General features: G+C 46.1%; 1 protein-coding gene across 1 annotated transcript in view; it reads left to right on the top strand.

Moving 5' to 3' along the window:
- Positions 1-16071, top strand: part of LOC117740413 (interleukin-1 receptor accessory protein-like 1) — a 155237-nt gene that overhangs the window by 60046 nt on the left and 79120 nt on the right. Inside the window, exons 5-7 of the mRNA XM_034546805.1 lie at positions 7165-7351; positions 8414-8567; positions 8917-8971. Coding sequence (XP_034402696.1) covers positions 7165-7351; positions 8414-8567; positions 8917-8971 — 396 coding nt within the window. The remainder of the gene's footprint in view (positions 1-7164; positions 7352-8413; positions 8568-8916; positions 8972-16071) is intronic.

Here is a 16071-nt window from a genome sequence, read left to right on the forward strand (position 1 = left end):
ATAATACAAGGTCGGTGTTTGTGTTCTAAGCTACCTGGCAGGAGACAATCAGTTAGCGGGTGGCTCTGTGGAATAGCTTCGCCGAGGAGGGCTCCAACAATGAGCCTGATGGATGTTTATTAATGGGGTTTGTCTTCGAATGCTCTGCGGTGCAGCGGCAACATACGGACGAGGTTTTGGAAGTCGCAACGCAGTGGAAAGTCTCTCGGAACATTGGAAATTAGCCCCCCCGACACCTGGAATCTGCCAACTCGATTTCCAGAATTTTGATTCTCTTTTAATAATTTGGAAGATGTCAACCAGATTGTGTCTTATTCATGCAGAGAGGGCTGTTTGTTGGCCAGCTTTCACAGTTATGCTAAGAAGTCGTTGGGGACATAGAGCCTTTCCAACGAAGACATTTAGCTGCTTGATGCCAGATGAAGAAGTCAGGGCATCGCCAACGTCATTAGGAAAAACACTGCAAGAGCCATCAATGATTGGACCATTATCTCATTATCCATTCCAATAATGATGCGTCGGGGTGAACTTGGATAGCTGTTCGCTGTGGACGTGGGATGTTGCAACGGAGCGTGCACACGTGGAACCGTTTTGAGGCCAGGCGCTTTAGTAATAGACTTCCATATAGCACGCAAAAAAGGAATGGGGGGGTGGCTAATTACAACTTTTAAATAAAAAAAAAATGTCTTTCTTCCATTTTCACTGATCCCTATTCAAACACTTTCATGACGGCACGAATCTTGATGTTATGAATCTGAGAACCCTGAAAATAGCAGATAAATAGTCGTGGAATATCAGTATTTATCATGCCCGTTGTCTTTTCTTCTTCTAGTTAATGGACTGGATTCATATTCATTTTAATAACAAACATCATGCCCCTGCATGTATTCATAGATGTCAGCGGGTATTACTTCAAATATGTGCCCTGATGCATTTAACCACAATCAATTCATACTCCGATCCTTAAGGCTCCCTCCTTTCTCGAGCCAGAAAACCTGATTACGGTGAATAGCATAAATCACGTCTATCTATAGCAGCATATATCTTCAGTCTGCTCTTGTTTAATTTCTTCTTTGTTTCATTTCTACCGTGGATTTAAGTATTTAAGGTTGAACTGTTTCTGGTCCTGCAGTGCTTAACGTGGACGTTTCAGCATTTACAATTTGTTCTGCATATTATGAAATGCATTCATTGGCTTGTACTGTTAACATAAAGAAGAACATGTGACCAACATTGATGTATTTAAAGTAAAAGATCAACATTAGTACTGCTGTACATGTTTGTTGGTATCCGCATTTCAAATCTGGATTTATCCAATTTCCAGGCAAATCGTTGTCTGTCATCATCAAATCTCTTTATTATTTTGATAAGCCACATGAGCATGGACCCCATAATAAAAAGTGTTATTATTTACCGGGTTTTGATACATGTGTATATATAGTGCTATGGTTGCATATCCGGGACAAAAAAGGGAAATGCATCACGTTGAAAACCAAACATACACCAGAAAAGGTGCACATGCTTGAGTACCCCAAGAAATATTCCAGCTATCTCATTCAAAAACAGTTTAAAAGGGGATTTGATATTTCCATGGGCCCGAATCAAAGATGCCGAATGGATATTGGCTGTATTGCGCAACAAAAGTGGCCAATATTTCAGATTTGCAACCAGCCCTGCGTATGCTCGTTTTTGATGTACGTTGGGTCCTCTTTGTAGCAATTGGAGTATGAATGTAATCCGCCATGTGCCTGAATTTAAAGTCTCAGACAATTTCACTCCATGCCCTTCACGCTCTCTCTGATTGGACATTTGTCCCACGCTCGATTCCTTTTGATTAAGCCGAGCTCGTATGGCTCCTGGCTGCAGGGAGCAAAGGGACAGACGTTTGGCTGTGCATATTTTATTCTGGGAAGACCTCTTTGCTCAAATCAGTTGTCACAAGCTGCATGACTAACCCGGACAATTGAGCAGAAGGTCACAGTCCGTGACCAATTTGTGTTTATTTATTCTCGGGCTTATCTGTTAATCCTCTGGAAGAAAAAAAAACACGCATTAAACGGGGAGGTTGTATTCAATTCAGTTCTCTAACGTACCCTGGAGCGCAAAACGACACCCAGGTTAAATAATTCCACATGCCGAATGAGGGGATTTTCATCCAGTCCCCCCCCCCCCCCACCCCCCCACGTATTGGCCAACCTCTTGGCTCTCCTGGACCGCACGGAGACAGCGGAGCCAAGTCATCAAACAAGATGCCAAAACCGCCGCTATCTGATGGCGGGGGGGGGGGGGGGACGCTGACCTTCTTTTCCTCATATCTGATGGTGCTTTTTTTTATTTTTTTATCTGCCTGACAAATGTCAAAAATACCATTCCCCAAGCACAATCACTTTGGTACCACCACCGCGGCCCCCCCCCCCACCCCCCCTCCCCCTCCTTTAGTCACGGTGAGTTTCAGCTCTCGCAGCCGACAGCGTTTCTTTTGTCCCAAAAAGCGCTAAACATCTGCTGCGCACTTACTTTCTAACTATTGTGAACACATTTTAGGAGTCTGAAAAGAGAGAGAGAGAGTGTGTGTGTGTGTGTGTGTGTGTGTGTGTGTGTGTGTGTCGGACTCCCATTCGCCAGTGTGACAGAAAACACGGGATGATTCCATTTCACTACATCATCATTGTACACAAAACCTGCGCTGCGGCCCGCAGTGCAACAGTGCGACGGCCTTTCCAGTAAGAGCCGGGTTCGTATTTGATATGCACAGCGGAGTGGCTGCTCATACATTACACCCACAGGGCCGGGGGACCGATGAATAAGGTCACGGCGGAGTTGGGAGAGAATACAATGGAGACAAATTGTTTATGCTTGTTACGAAATCTGGTCGCCAGCATAGAGATGAGTGGAGGATGGCGTGGAATGGGAAATGAGTTTCCCCCGAAGGCATCAACTAGAAAATGACTGACTAATGCGTTTGCTCACAAGAAGTGCTATTGTTGGTTCAAGGGAAGGCTCGGAGGAAATCTGAGACTTGTTTTGGGGACGATGTGCTTTTGCAGATAGACATTGTGTATATTTAGAACAGTAGTTTTTACAAGGTGGGGTTTTCCGTGGTCTTCACTGACTACAATTTCAATTAGAATAGAGAGTATTAACAGTTATCTGCATCTGTGTCTTTGAAGTGCATACGCGTCCCATTTGATGTATTGCCATAACATTAAAGTCACAAAGCTAAGTATTCATTTTTTTTTTTGCCTCTGATGAATAACCGCACAGATCTTTTGAAGAAACCCAGACGGTCCATCGTCTCACCATCTGGGTGACACAATATTGTGTTTGCTGCAATAGAAGGAAAAAGCTTGCTCCCCCAGTTGTGATTTGATTTCTGAATCCAAAAATAGACGCACGGACGGAAATGATGTTCCTTTTGCGTCCGGGTAGATTTAAAATTCTTTATTTGCCCAATGCCGATGTTACGTTGCATCAATTCTCATTTTCGTTTCTATACAAAACCAATTCAGGGGATACAAAAACTGTTCAAGGAACTGCTTCAAAAGGTATCCACTTTATTTATTTATTCAGGACAACAGATGCTTAGATGCAGCGGTAGAACCGGAGCACAAACCTTTGTACTCACAAGTGTGTTCACAAGAAAGTAAGGGGAATATGAATGTTGCCGCGTTTAAGGTCTGCAGGGGGGCTAAAAGAAGTCCACGTGTGGCATTAAAAACATTTTTCTTTTAGAGGCTTGAACAGTGTGTTCCTCCCTGAGAAAGTGTGTAGTACGGGTTGAAGCAAGGATGGAGGAGAACCACAAGCAGAGGGGGGAGGAGGAGAGAGAGAGAGAGAGAGAGGTGGATGGATGATAATTGAGGCTGGAGTCTGTTCTTCCAGCATGGCAGACGAGTGCCACAGTCGTAGACAGAGGCTAAGTAGGAGCGAGTTGGCCCACAGTCAGATTTGGGGAGCAGAGGTGCTTAATCATCCCGGGCTTGGTGCTGGGGTTGACAGGTGAGTTATGAGCGGGCGCTACAGGTAGGAGCCCCAGTCTTCCCACTGCTCACTGTGACCTTCGCTCTGGCCATAAATAATGCAGGGTCCATAAAGTACTGATATGGGATAACCGGGCCGGGGCCCCATCTTGGTCTGGGTTCATTTTTGGCTCAGTGTGTACGAGGAAGGTCCCTCCGTGGTGATGCAGGCGTCGTTAGCTGCAGCGTGACACTTGCGATCCGAGCTCAGCCACACGCTGACAACAAAATGGACCCGCGGTGTCGCTCATGGACTTGTTGACGCGATTCCCTTTTTGGGGGGGGGGGGGGGGAGGGGGGGCTTTTGTGACACGCCGGTACAGAATGATTCCGAGTGGAGGAACACCAGAGAGATGTCCCGTAGCAGCGTGGCAATAAAACCCATCATTTTTCCATCTTTCCAGACTTTTCTGGTTTATCCGATCACAAAAGGTTGTCGTGAAAGAGTTAGTGTCCCTTTAAGGATTCTCTTACTACTTTCACTTCCCTTTAAATGTACAATACTCTACTCTGTCGTTGCTCACACACACACGCACACACACACACACATAAGTGCGTGCACATCCAGTGCGCCGCAAAGGGACCCAGTAATTGTTTGGCAGATGTTTCCCGACCTGATTGCAGTCTGCATATTTCTGTGCCGTTTTTTTTTTTGAAAAAGCTTCGGCGATGGAGGACGTGCCCGCCTCGCTCGGACGGAGAAGCCATTCAAGCCGATGAGACATTTTGGGACGCAGCCATTTAACAAGGACAATCTTCTAAAAATATGGGCTGACACGGGCTTCATTTTGCACGCTATCGCATGTTTCTTGTAAACAGAGGTCATTGTTAAGTAGTTTCCCAGTGTTGGCCAGAGACGGTGAGAGTCAAAGCCACGTATAACGGTATTCTTTTTAACATTTCTATGTTAATTTTGTTCTTTGACATGATAAATCTCAGTCGTCCCTATTGAAATGCTAATGACATCCTGAGTCAAGACCTTCGTGTTACTGCACAGCGGAGGTCAACAGACAATACTGGATCTTTCGAGTGGTAATATCCGTAGTTTGTTAATATCCCCTCCCCCCCCCCCCGTGAGGACGTTATGCCGCGCTAACCTTTAATCAACCTTTTGGAGCGCGCGCCTCGTGCTGAGACGAGGAACGTTATTGTTAGTCGAAAGTAAAAACTCTAATCAGTAATCGGCGAGTATTTCATCATTCACTTTCTATTACAGAGGAGTTATTTTTAATTAAGGGATTCATTAAGTTACTTCATTAATTTCCCCACAGGTGCCGGCGATTCTCGGGAGGATTCCCAAAATCAATTCCGCCGTTCATTATTTAATACCGGAGCGAACAGTCGGCGAGTTACAGGGCAGGTTCCAAAACCGGTTTCCACCCGCTGGTGGGGGCCCGACTCGTAGGCGGTGAAATAAAACACAGCGGATGGTTTTTCCAACTCTGGAGGAAGCGCTCGCACGTCCTCCGCGAACCTGTAAATGAACCCGCGGAGTTAACCGCCTCCTAAATCCCATGAGTACCTTGTAGCGAGGCGAGGCCGCGGCGTTTCTTCCCCAGGCGTGCGAATCGTAACCCCTTTTCCACGCGGTTGTTCCGCCGCATGTCGCGGGGGCCCCCCCCCCCGAGTCCTCCGCCTGCCCTCCGGGGGGGGGGGGGGGGGTTTACCGGCGCATCTGCAGGGCGCCGAGGGTCCGTCGTCGCGCAGTAGCATCGGTTCTCATGGCTAGGCTTCATAGGAGATCACACGGTCACGTCTTCCGGCTCAAAAGGCACCGTGACGGATGTGAGACGTTCGGAAGAGACATCGCGGGGACAAAGTGCCGATCACTCACAATTCTCCCTCTCTCTCTCTCTTCCAGCGGGCGAGTTTATCAGCGCTGCCCCAGAATATTGAGCAGGGAAGAGAAGCGCGCCCCTGCGGGGATCTCATTTGCACAGGTGTCCATCTGGTGGAAGTTGTCTGGGGATAATCTCCACATCATGTCACATTTGCATCCGAGCCTCGTTGGAAAAAAAAAAAAAAGAAAAAAAAAGGAGCGCTCGCTGTGAGCGAAGTGGCCAGTTCAGGGGATTGTTTGCGGCTAAAAACCAGCGTGTGTGTTGTACTAATCCACGGGGGCCTGCTAATGCGGCGCAATTATGTGAGGATTTAACATGTTTGTAATTGTTTGTTGGTTCGGCTCAATTTGTGTAACCAGCTTTCTGTCCTCAACGCTGCCAACTTGTTTGGTCTTTTAACCAGCGGGGGCTTTGCGGCGGTCCGGCTGGAGCCCGTGTCAACTGTGACGGTCTTATTAGCCACTCCGGGCAACGAAAAAGGTGTTGCCGTCGAACCCATTGATCCTCGCGGACCTTTCGCTTCGGTTCCCCCCCTCCCCTCCCCTCCCCTCCTCCCGACTTTCAAAGCGAATCGATTGTTCTCATTGACTCCCGCGTCGTTCTGTTGAGAACGACTGGAGCGGCAGATCCAATCTCGGGAGTCGCCCGTTCCCATTAACGACCCCCCCTCTCCCCCCGCCCCCCCCCCCCCACCCCCCCACCCCCTCTGTTAATGCGTATAACAGCCGTGTCTCGTCAAAGGTTCTGCGTACACGCGCGCACAAGAGAACGTTCCACCCCGAATTGCATTGGATGATGAGCGATCCCCGAAGGTGCGCCGTGATACCGAGCGATAAAAAAAATGAGATGTTTATTCCGCCAGCGTCTGAGGCCCAGTCTTCAAAACATTACAGGTAATCTCGCAATTTTTTACGCACCCCTCTCCTCCCCCTGCCTTATGAAGCCTTCTTCTTTATGCACATGACCTGAGCAGTTACAGCACATCAATTGCGGCGAGTCATCTTTTTATTTATTTTTTTACTGCGAGCTCGCACTGTCTCCGGCTAACGCTCGAGAACTCAAAGGCTCAATCAGTCTGTTGACATTCAAGGTTGTCGCTCGGTATTACAACCCCCCCCCCCCCCCCCCCCCCATATATATATACATACAGACGCATCATCTCGTTTTTTCATTCATATTTTCGAGAGGTAGGTGTTCATACTCGACGAGCTGCTGGCAGTCCCTGTTTGTTGCCTCTGGCGAGACTTGAATGACTTCACCTCTGTCTCCGAGTGATCGGTTCCCTCTGTGTTCTCCGTTCGCAGGAACTCCACGTACTGCATGAAGGTGTCCATGTCTCTCACGGTGGCGGAGAACGACACCGACCTTTGCTACAACTCCAAGATGAGGTTCTTCGAGAAGGCGGAGCTGAGCAAAAGCAAAGACATCACGTGCCCGGGCATCGAGGATTACGTGCTGCCGGGAGTGGAGCCCGAGGTCGTGTGGTACAAGGTATGACGCGGCGGAAGGATGCTGTCGAAAAAAAACCATCAACCTGAATCGTTTTTGAAACGGAGCCTCTTTTTTTTTTGCCGATTCAAATTAAGAAAGAAAAAAAAAACGAAGGTATTTTACACATCTGAAGGATAACCCAGTTCAGGTCAGCTATATTCAGATCTAATTAGCTTCAAATACAGACGTCAGCGAGATAAATATATAACCGGCAGAAATACATCTGTTCACTTAGTGCATGCGCGTCTCTTGCTTCCTCTGTTTTGACCCCTAAACGTCCTCCTCCTCATCCTCTTCCTCCTCCTCCTCCTCTTCCTCACGGAGCGGTGTGTGAAACTGACCCCGTCTGACCTCTTTGATAGAGTCGCCCCGGCCGACGTGTCGGAGGCCAATTCATCAAACGATAAAGTGCGCTGGATTAGGTTGGCCAAAGCGCTTCTTAATTTCTTTTCCCACTGAATCAAATCATAATCGCGGATAATGACCGTGGGCACCACAGCCCTCCGGTTATTGGCTCTCGCTTTTGCCGGTGGGGGCAGATTGAATTCTGGGAGGGCCCCGTCTTGAGTCCACAGTTCGAGAAAAAAGGAAAAAAAAAAAAAAAAAAAAAAACCACGGTGCCCCAGTTTTCCTTTCGCCTCAGGTGTTCTGTGTCCTGATTGGTGTGGTGGGCGACCCGCCATCAAAGCAGTGCGAACAAAAAGCTGCTATTTCTGCAAGTTACATAAGTGTGTGTGTGTGTGTTTTTTTTTTTTTTTTGATGCAGAAGTTACTTCCTGATGCGCTTTTGATCGCGTCGCGATGAAGACGTTTCCCGGCAACTGAGTCTTAAACTACTTCAGGCTCTGTCATCATTCGGAGATGAGCTCTCTCTGCGTAGCAGTTCTTCGTGACGCCGTGTTTAGCAGCAAAAAGGGCTCAATGTGCTTAAAGCTCAGACTAAATATGAAGTAGAAGTCTGCTTCCCGCTGATCTCAAACAGTAGCTACACAGCGTGTTTGCCCTTTATTCTAACACTCTGTTCCCCCCCCCCCCCCCTGCGTTTTTATAATTTAAATAAAGGAATGCAAGCCAAAGCAGTGGAGACAAACCATCGACAGGAGGAGGGACACGCTGTCCATCAAGGAAGTACGGGAAGACGACATTGGGAATTACACGTGCGAACTACAGTTCGGGAGCTTCGTGGTACGGAGGACGACCGAGCTGTCCGTCACGGGTAAGGAACCTTTTTCTATTTTTTTTTTTTTCTTCTTCTTTTTTGACATTTACTCAATGCTGCACATCCTTCTGACGGAAGAGCCACCTCGGCTTCTTTTGTTTGAGACGTTTAAAACACTGGCTTCAGGTTGTTGATGGAAGAAAAAAAAAAGGAGCTTTTTAAAGCTGATGCCTGCACCTTTTGCCTCACTGTCGCAGGCATAGCGTCTCTCTCTCTCTCTCTCTCTCTCTCTCTCTATCTCTCTCTCTCTCCGACTTCGAGGCTGCTTTAATTGCCAAGTCGTGGAATTCACCTCCAGCACCTGCCACCTCAGCACTTTTTCCCTTAAGGCTGTTATATTATTTAGGCCCGGACCTGAAGCGGGTGACAGATTGCTCGCCGCTGACTCTGCCGCGTGCGAGGTTGACGCGGCGTGGACGGGGAGAAGCTCAATTATACACACACCTCTTCCTTTTTTTTTCCTTCTTTTGGTTTTATCTGAAGGGGAATCGGTCGTCGGCGTTCGACCCGAGCGACGTCAAAATGAGACGCTGATGTTGACTTTAATCCTCAACGGGCGGAGACGAAAAGGAGAAGAGGGGTTGTGGGGGGGGGGGGGGGGATCTCAGTGCAGTCAGAGTGTTTGCTGTAAACTGCTACTTGATTACACTTTATGGTCCATTTAAAGAGACAAAAGACAGACTCCAGTGAGGGGAGAGCGAAGTCGTAAATCACTTCCTCGCCAGCCTCAAGATGTCATCACTGGGGAATAGTCTTAATCTCTCCATTTTCTTTGGAGACGTTGAGCATTTCAAAAACAGGTGGCAAAGGATGATTGATGATTGGGGCCCTGGCATTTTATGATTTTTTTTGAAATTTATTTCTTGAAAAGAAATGCACTCTCCCAGCTGTGTCCGCCCGGGTTCACTCCCACGTCCGGGCCGCCCCGTAGCTGTGTGTCTTGTTTTTAGCCTTTTTTTTGAACCCGTCCAGGGCGCACGTCTGACGGTTTTGATTTTGAGTCGTCAGTCGTCTTTTTTTTCTTCTTTTTTTTCTTTCAAATGTTATAGAGGCAGTTAATAATATAAAAATAATTATCCCTTTTTTGGTTCTAATTCATGAGAAGAGGGGGAAACCCTGTGTTCCAGCACTTTATTGGAACACCTGAATGCACCTATTAGGATGCAGACAGCGAAGTTGACAAGATACAATTTTGCCTCCAGGTAACAAAGTGTACAGTGTAGTAAAAAGTGTTGTGCGAGTTCTCTGAACTCTCTCTGGGCTTCTTCTTTTCTTTTTTTTTCGGAGAACTCTGCTTTCTTTCGAGGCAGAATTGCTCTCCTCTGAGTTTTTTTTTTTTCGGGGGTTTATTTATTTATTTATCGTCTGTCTTCGATTGAAGAAGTTTTGAGTTTTTCGTACGAGGTGTTTTCTTTTGTGCATGCTCGGTGGGCTGCACTGATCATGCTAACTACCCACTTCGTTTGATGCGTCTGCTGTCGCTGCTTCAGTACACATGAAACACGCCGCGTCCTATCGGGGGGAGGGGGGGGGGGGGGGGGGGGGGGGGGGGGGGGGGGGGGGGGGTGTTCTTGGAAAGAGCTTTGTGTTTAGACCCAGCTTTCATGAACTCCTCACCGATTTAATGATGCAACTCATAGATGACTCCATTTTCCGATGTATTTCACCGATTTCGTATTCGACTCAATATTCTTGTGTGTGTGCAAAAAAAAAACGTTGAATTTGTAAAAAAAAACAAGTGTCTACGATTAATCACGATAACAAGCATTCTAGGGTTCAATTGTTTCGGATATTGTGAGCCATGTTTCCCCCATTACATCCCCATCGAGGTCAGTCTGAAGAAGTGTGGCATTGAAAACGACATTGGGTACAATATTTGTCCTAAATACAGTGGAAATGAAAGTTTGCAAATACTATTGAAAATGCAAAAAAAACTTAGGAAGGACAGATGTGTTTATTGCTGCTAAGCCAGCAGTTGTGGAGCAGACAACAATGTAAAAAGTAGGTCTGATAATTATGATTTTTTTAATGTAATATGTCCTTTTTTTTTATCCTTTGAGAAGCGGAACCTGATAAACATTTGGTTACATTAAATCCCATCTTTCTATGTGGAATAAGTACACATGAACTTTGGCGACTTTGGCGTGTAAAAATAGAGCGGCGGCGGCGCTAACGAGCCGGGACCGATGCCGTTAACCTGCTTTTCTCATCCTGAACCGGCGACCAGCTGTGCGTCTGGGTCGAGGGAAGGCAGGGCCGAGCGGGGAGGTTGAAGAAAACAATCGCGGAAGTATCCCCTCCACATCCGAGTGTTTGTTGATGGACGGAGCTTTGCGGTTCCAGCGATCCCCGTGGCAACACTTGTTTGTTTATCACCCCCCCCCCCCCCCCCCCAAAAAAAAAAAATTCTACATCAGTGTCTCGCTTGCTATTGGATATTATCGACTGGTTGGAAATGAAAAGGATCAATTTAGCTTCCCTCCGCTCTTCAATGATGGGAACGGTTCTCCCGATTTTTTTTTTAATATATATATATATTTTTTTTTTCGAAGCTGGAGGCCATTTCTTTTCATGCGAGTTAAAAAGAGTGGACGTTTTTTTTAGAACATGCATTTCAAGGCTATCCGTGGAATTCTGTGGGCCTATTATAACTGAGGTCAAACTCAGTTAACACATTGTTGGTGAAAATACCATTTTTAAAAGAACGTTAGCAGTCCTTCCAGAACGTGGGCATCAGAAAGCTTTAGGGTGAACTTCTGCCTGCTCTCTCTTTTTTTTATAATATATTAGAACCATTAAATGTTTTGTTTTTTTTGCCGTCTTGGCACCGGCACTCCTCGGACGTCGTTACCTATAATATATGCAACGCTGTCAGCGTGATGAACGCCGACGGAGATGAAACGTATCGATTCTTTTACCCTTCAGTCTATTGTTTCCCGAGCAGCGGCTCAAACGACTTTCGGCGGACGTGCGCGTGGAGTTCAGGTAACATGCGGAAAAAAATCGCTCACCGGCATTGGAATAATTTGGGAAAACACTAAAACGTTAACGGTGTCTTTTTTTTTTTTGGGTTCTGTTCTCGTCAGTGCAAATTTGGTGGCCATTACAAATGTCCTCTCCCATTCCCCGAGTTGAGATATTAGCATATGAAAGTGGTTAATATAATTGCTCCTTTAATTGATGGAAGATAATTAATCTGGTGCCGGTGGAGACGAGTGGATTCAGAGAGTAATTTTCCTTTTTTTTTTTGAAATATTAGTTTCTTCCTTGGGAATTTAATTTTATCAGCAGGTGCTAGATGAGGTTTTTTGCAACATTTTCTTTTGCGATTTTTTTCTTTTTTCACCTTTTTAAAAATGTTGACACTTTATTAGAGCACATGCTTATGAATAACGATGGAGCTTGTCATCATCCTGTAAGGCTCTTCAAGAGTGGGAGTTATTTATTCGAGCGAACGTCTTTTGTGTTTTTTTTTTTTTTTTTGTGTGTTTGTAGAAGTTAACAAAAGACTCGTTCATTTGCATTTTTACAAGCACTCATACGCCTCAGCCTTGGCGTGGCACCGTGACCTCCACACCCTCACACTGTTCTGAAGTCAGTGGGAGTATTTATTTTCCACCAGGGGCACTTCAATCAGGCCTGTTTGTATGTCTCCTGATGATGCACACAACAACATTCTTGGCTTCTATGAATATTATTTCCACTATTTCACTTCCTGAGTAATTGGCATGAAAAATAACTTGCGTTATTTACCAGGTACGGACGATATTCAGTTGCATTTGAAAAGAAAAAAGGTAAAAAATGGCAATCGGCATAAAACATATACATATATATGCATACATATGTATGCATATACACTTTTAAAACAATTATTTGGGGGCCAGCAGAATCCAAATTGGGAATATTGACGTAAAATCACCGTTTAAGTAAAAAAAAAAAGGGCAAACGAGCATCATAGCATTCATTTGGATTTGTGTTTTATGGCCACGTTCAAATCTCATGCGCTCTCTCACGATGGAACTGTATCCCAAACTGTACATATTAGCACCTCTCTTGTCCTTCTGTATACACACCACCACTTCTGTATCGTGTTTTCTTTTATATTTTGTCTTTTTTCTTTTCTTGCAGTGTTATTTCTACACTGTTGACTCGGAGAGCCCTGCACAACATTTCCAATGTTTGTCAAGACGCAAATGGCAAATATATAAACCTTGAATCCTCTCGTCTCTTCTTTAGCTGCCACGTGCTCCTCCATGTTCACCGGCTGGTTAATAACTATATATAATAAAACAGCCGGCGACATCAGCCGAGGGATAATTATCAGTGGGTCATCGGGTAACCTCTGTCACATACACATGGCCACGGGATACATTGATTTTTTTTTTAGCAACCGTAAGAAAATGATCCGTCACCTCGAAAGAAAAGGCAAAGGTTTAATAACAGCTTTACCCATGCTATGAATGATATATTGTACTAATGTTCTTCAATGCATGCGGTGAGCAAGTGAGCCTTATTATGAAATGCACTTCAAGCTGAGTGAAGAGCTCTTAGAAGCGAATTGGCATTTTTGTTCAATTGAAATGATTTTGTTTACTTCTTTGTGTTCTTTTGCGACGCTGCTTATTTTCGTCAAATTAATTGGCGGGTGTCTCCCTGGAGAATACGAGGGGAGGGCGCCCCACGCAACGTGTAACACAAACTCGGCGAAGGAACAAAAATATACGGCACGGTGATGCGAAAACCGAATGCCAAATCTCAAATGGCATTCATTTTGTTATTATAGTGTTTTGTACTTTCAAGATTCATGACACCGTATTCGTTTTATTTCATTTTTTTCATTATTTATTTTTTTTATCACCACCTTTTTCTGCCTCGGCCCTTTTGCGTCGGCCATTCGTCACGTCGCACCTCGGCCACACTCTCATACACCCCCCGGTCAAGACCAAATATCAATCAGGGAGGCGAGAGGCAGAACCTGAGGCTTTCTTTTACAGCCCATAATGGAAAGTCTCACGCCCGGGGGGCTTTTCTTCGTCCCTCCTCCTCTTCTTCCGCCAACTGAATTGTGGCGTCAACTGTGGGACCAAAGGACGCGGCTCGCGATGACGCCATTCGCAAGTCGATGAACGGCGCGTTGCAACATCGGGTTAATCTTTAAAGTGAACTAAAGGCCCCGGCGAATCTGGTGGTCCAGAGAGATCAAAGCGGAGGGAGAGCAAAATGGAAACTAAGAGTTGGAGCCGTGTGAAGTCATTTGCTGAGACCGGCACTGGACCACTCTGCACTTAGGAAAGTATGACTATCTCTGAAACATTGCGTTGGAATTCATTATCCGAAAAGAAGAAAAAAAAAGTCACGCCGGCCAACAATTTACTTCCCTTTTGTCTTTTTCATCATGTTAATGGCTGGAGAGGCCGCGAGGTTCTGAGCAAATTATTTAGCGTCACGCACCAGCTTCCCTCATTCACTGCTTTTTTTTAATAAGGACGTTTTTTTGGGGGTATTTTCAATTCATTACAGGCTGCGCTCCGGTGGAGATTTCCCCCCACGTCAGGATTTATTGGCCCGTTGTGACGTAAACTGGGTCTCATTTGCGGTGGAGAATGAACACTCTTAGCTGCTGTTTTTATAATCACAGCTACGTTGGTTACTGACGATATTCAGTTGCATTTGAAAACGAACAGAAAAAAAAAAAAATGGAATAGGCTGATGGGGCTCAAAGGAAATACACATGAAACATATCAATATTTGTAGAGGTACGCTCTTGTTTGAGGATTGAGGTCCATGCGACAGGTGGATTTCATATCTGGAGCGACGTAGAGACGCCATGTACGACTCTGGTAGCGACAGAGACCCGTCAATCACAGTAAGCCCCGCCCGAAAGCACATCCAGCTTTGTGGTCTATTTGACTCTAAATGGAGGATAATTTACGAAATGAACATCATGCTGTATTAAAGAACACTTGAAACTAGAGATTGAGACCATAAACTCATGTTAAATCAAGAGAGAAGTCATCATCTGAACCGGAGGAGTCGCCCCCTGCTGGCCAGTAGAGATGAATGCACGTTGTAAGAGAACTGGCGGAACCGGACTCCGAAAGTCATGAACGATGCCCGAGACGAGTCCAAGGTGACGTCATCATATTTGTCAGTTGATATTCGTGGCTGAGGGAAACGAAGGCGGAGCTTAATTAGTAGCAGGCCTACTGTAGCCACGACGCAACTCTAAACGCGGCGGCTGAGCTGGTGGCTAGCGCGTTAGCACGTTTAAAAAAACAAGTATGCCTTACTTTGTGCTTTTTCTCCACTGTGTCCAGCTGTTTGCCATAACTCCCACCACCCCTCACCCCCCCCTGTGGTTTAGCCGGCTGTTTGTTATGTGTTGCCGCTGCAATCGCTGCCCAACTCAACCCCCGCGCTCTGATCAATCCAGCGGCGGCGTGTGTACACTGGAGTGCACACTCAGCATCCCGGTGGGTTTCCACCTGCTGGCGCCATCAAAGCAACGGCACACAGGAGATGTGATTGCCGAGCGTATACAAGCAGGGGAGGAAGTGGGCGAAAGAGGAGAGAAGGGTATCCGAGCATGAAGCATGTGCAGAGCGCTGCTTTTATTTTTTTCTTCTTCTTCTTTTCTTTTTTTTTTTTACTGAAAACGTGTTTGTTGATGCCAAACATGTGCTTTGAGTTGCATGAAAAGGAGGTTCCGACGTTATTATTTTGGAAGATGAGCCATCTCCCTACATCTGTGCATCCCTGTCAATATATTTTAATGTCGTCTATCTGTTTGTGGGGGGGGGGGGGAATTGTTTGCTCCCATGAAATCCAGTGACAGGTATTTGGCAACATTTCCATGGATGCCTGTTTTGTTTGGCTCGGCCTGGCAGATTTCCGTCCCCCCCCCCCCCGCGGTAGAGCTCCAGGATTCAGTTTGACTTGGCCAGCCTTCCACAAGGTGGGGTGACTTTGATCAGTGTGTGTCGTCCCGTCCCCCCCCCCCCCCCCGTTTGATGAGGTGGCACTTTCTGGGCACAAATGCTGTTTTAAGCAAACAAAGGGCTATCTCCCTCAGCGTTTTGTCACATGGTTTAGGACGTAAGGCTGGCAAGGTGCGGACTAAAGGAATTCATGCATCTTTAGAGCTATGTATCTGCACCCTTCAGAGTCGCACAGATGTACAAATCACGATCGGGAATCGGGGGTGGACGGTATTGCTATCGCACGAGTCTGTTTCCTGCTGCACGTGCCTGGCTGCTCGGCAGTTGCCTCGCACAGTGTGCATGGCAATGAGTGGGAGTGGAGGTACCATGACCTTGGAGCTCCTTGAACAAGTTAGCTCAATATGATGTGTTAGTGCTCTGAGCTGTCTATTAGAGTGAATTGACTGACAACATATATATATATATATATATATATATATATATATATATATATATATATGTTTTTTTTGCTTCACTCCCAGTTTTGGCAATAGTGGCACCATTGCTGCATGCTCAGTAAA

This window comes from Cyclopterus lumpus, chromosome 2 (genome assembly GCF_009769545.1).
Source record: "Cyclopterus lumpus isolate fCycLum1 chromosome 2, fCycLum1.pri, whole genome shotgun sequence".
NCBI classification, from domain to species: Eukaryota; Metazoa; Chordata; class Actinopteri; order Perciformes; family Cyclopteridae; genus Cyclopterus; species Cyclopterus lumpus.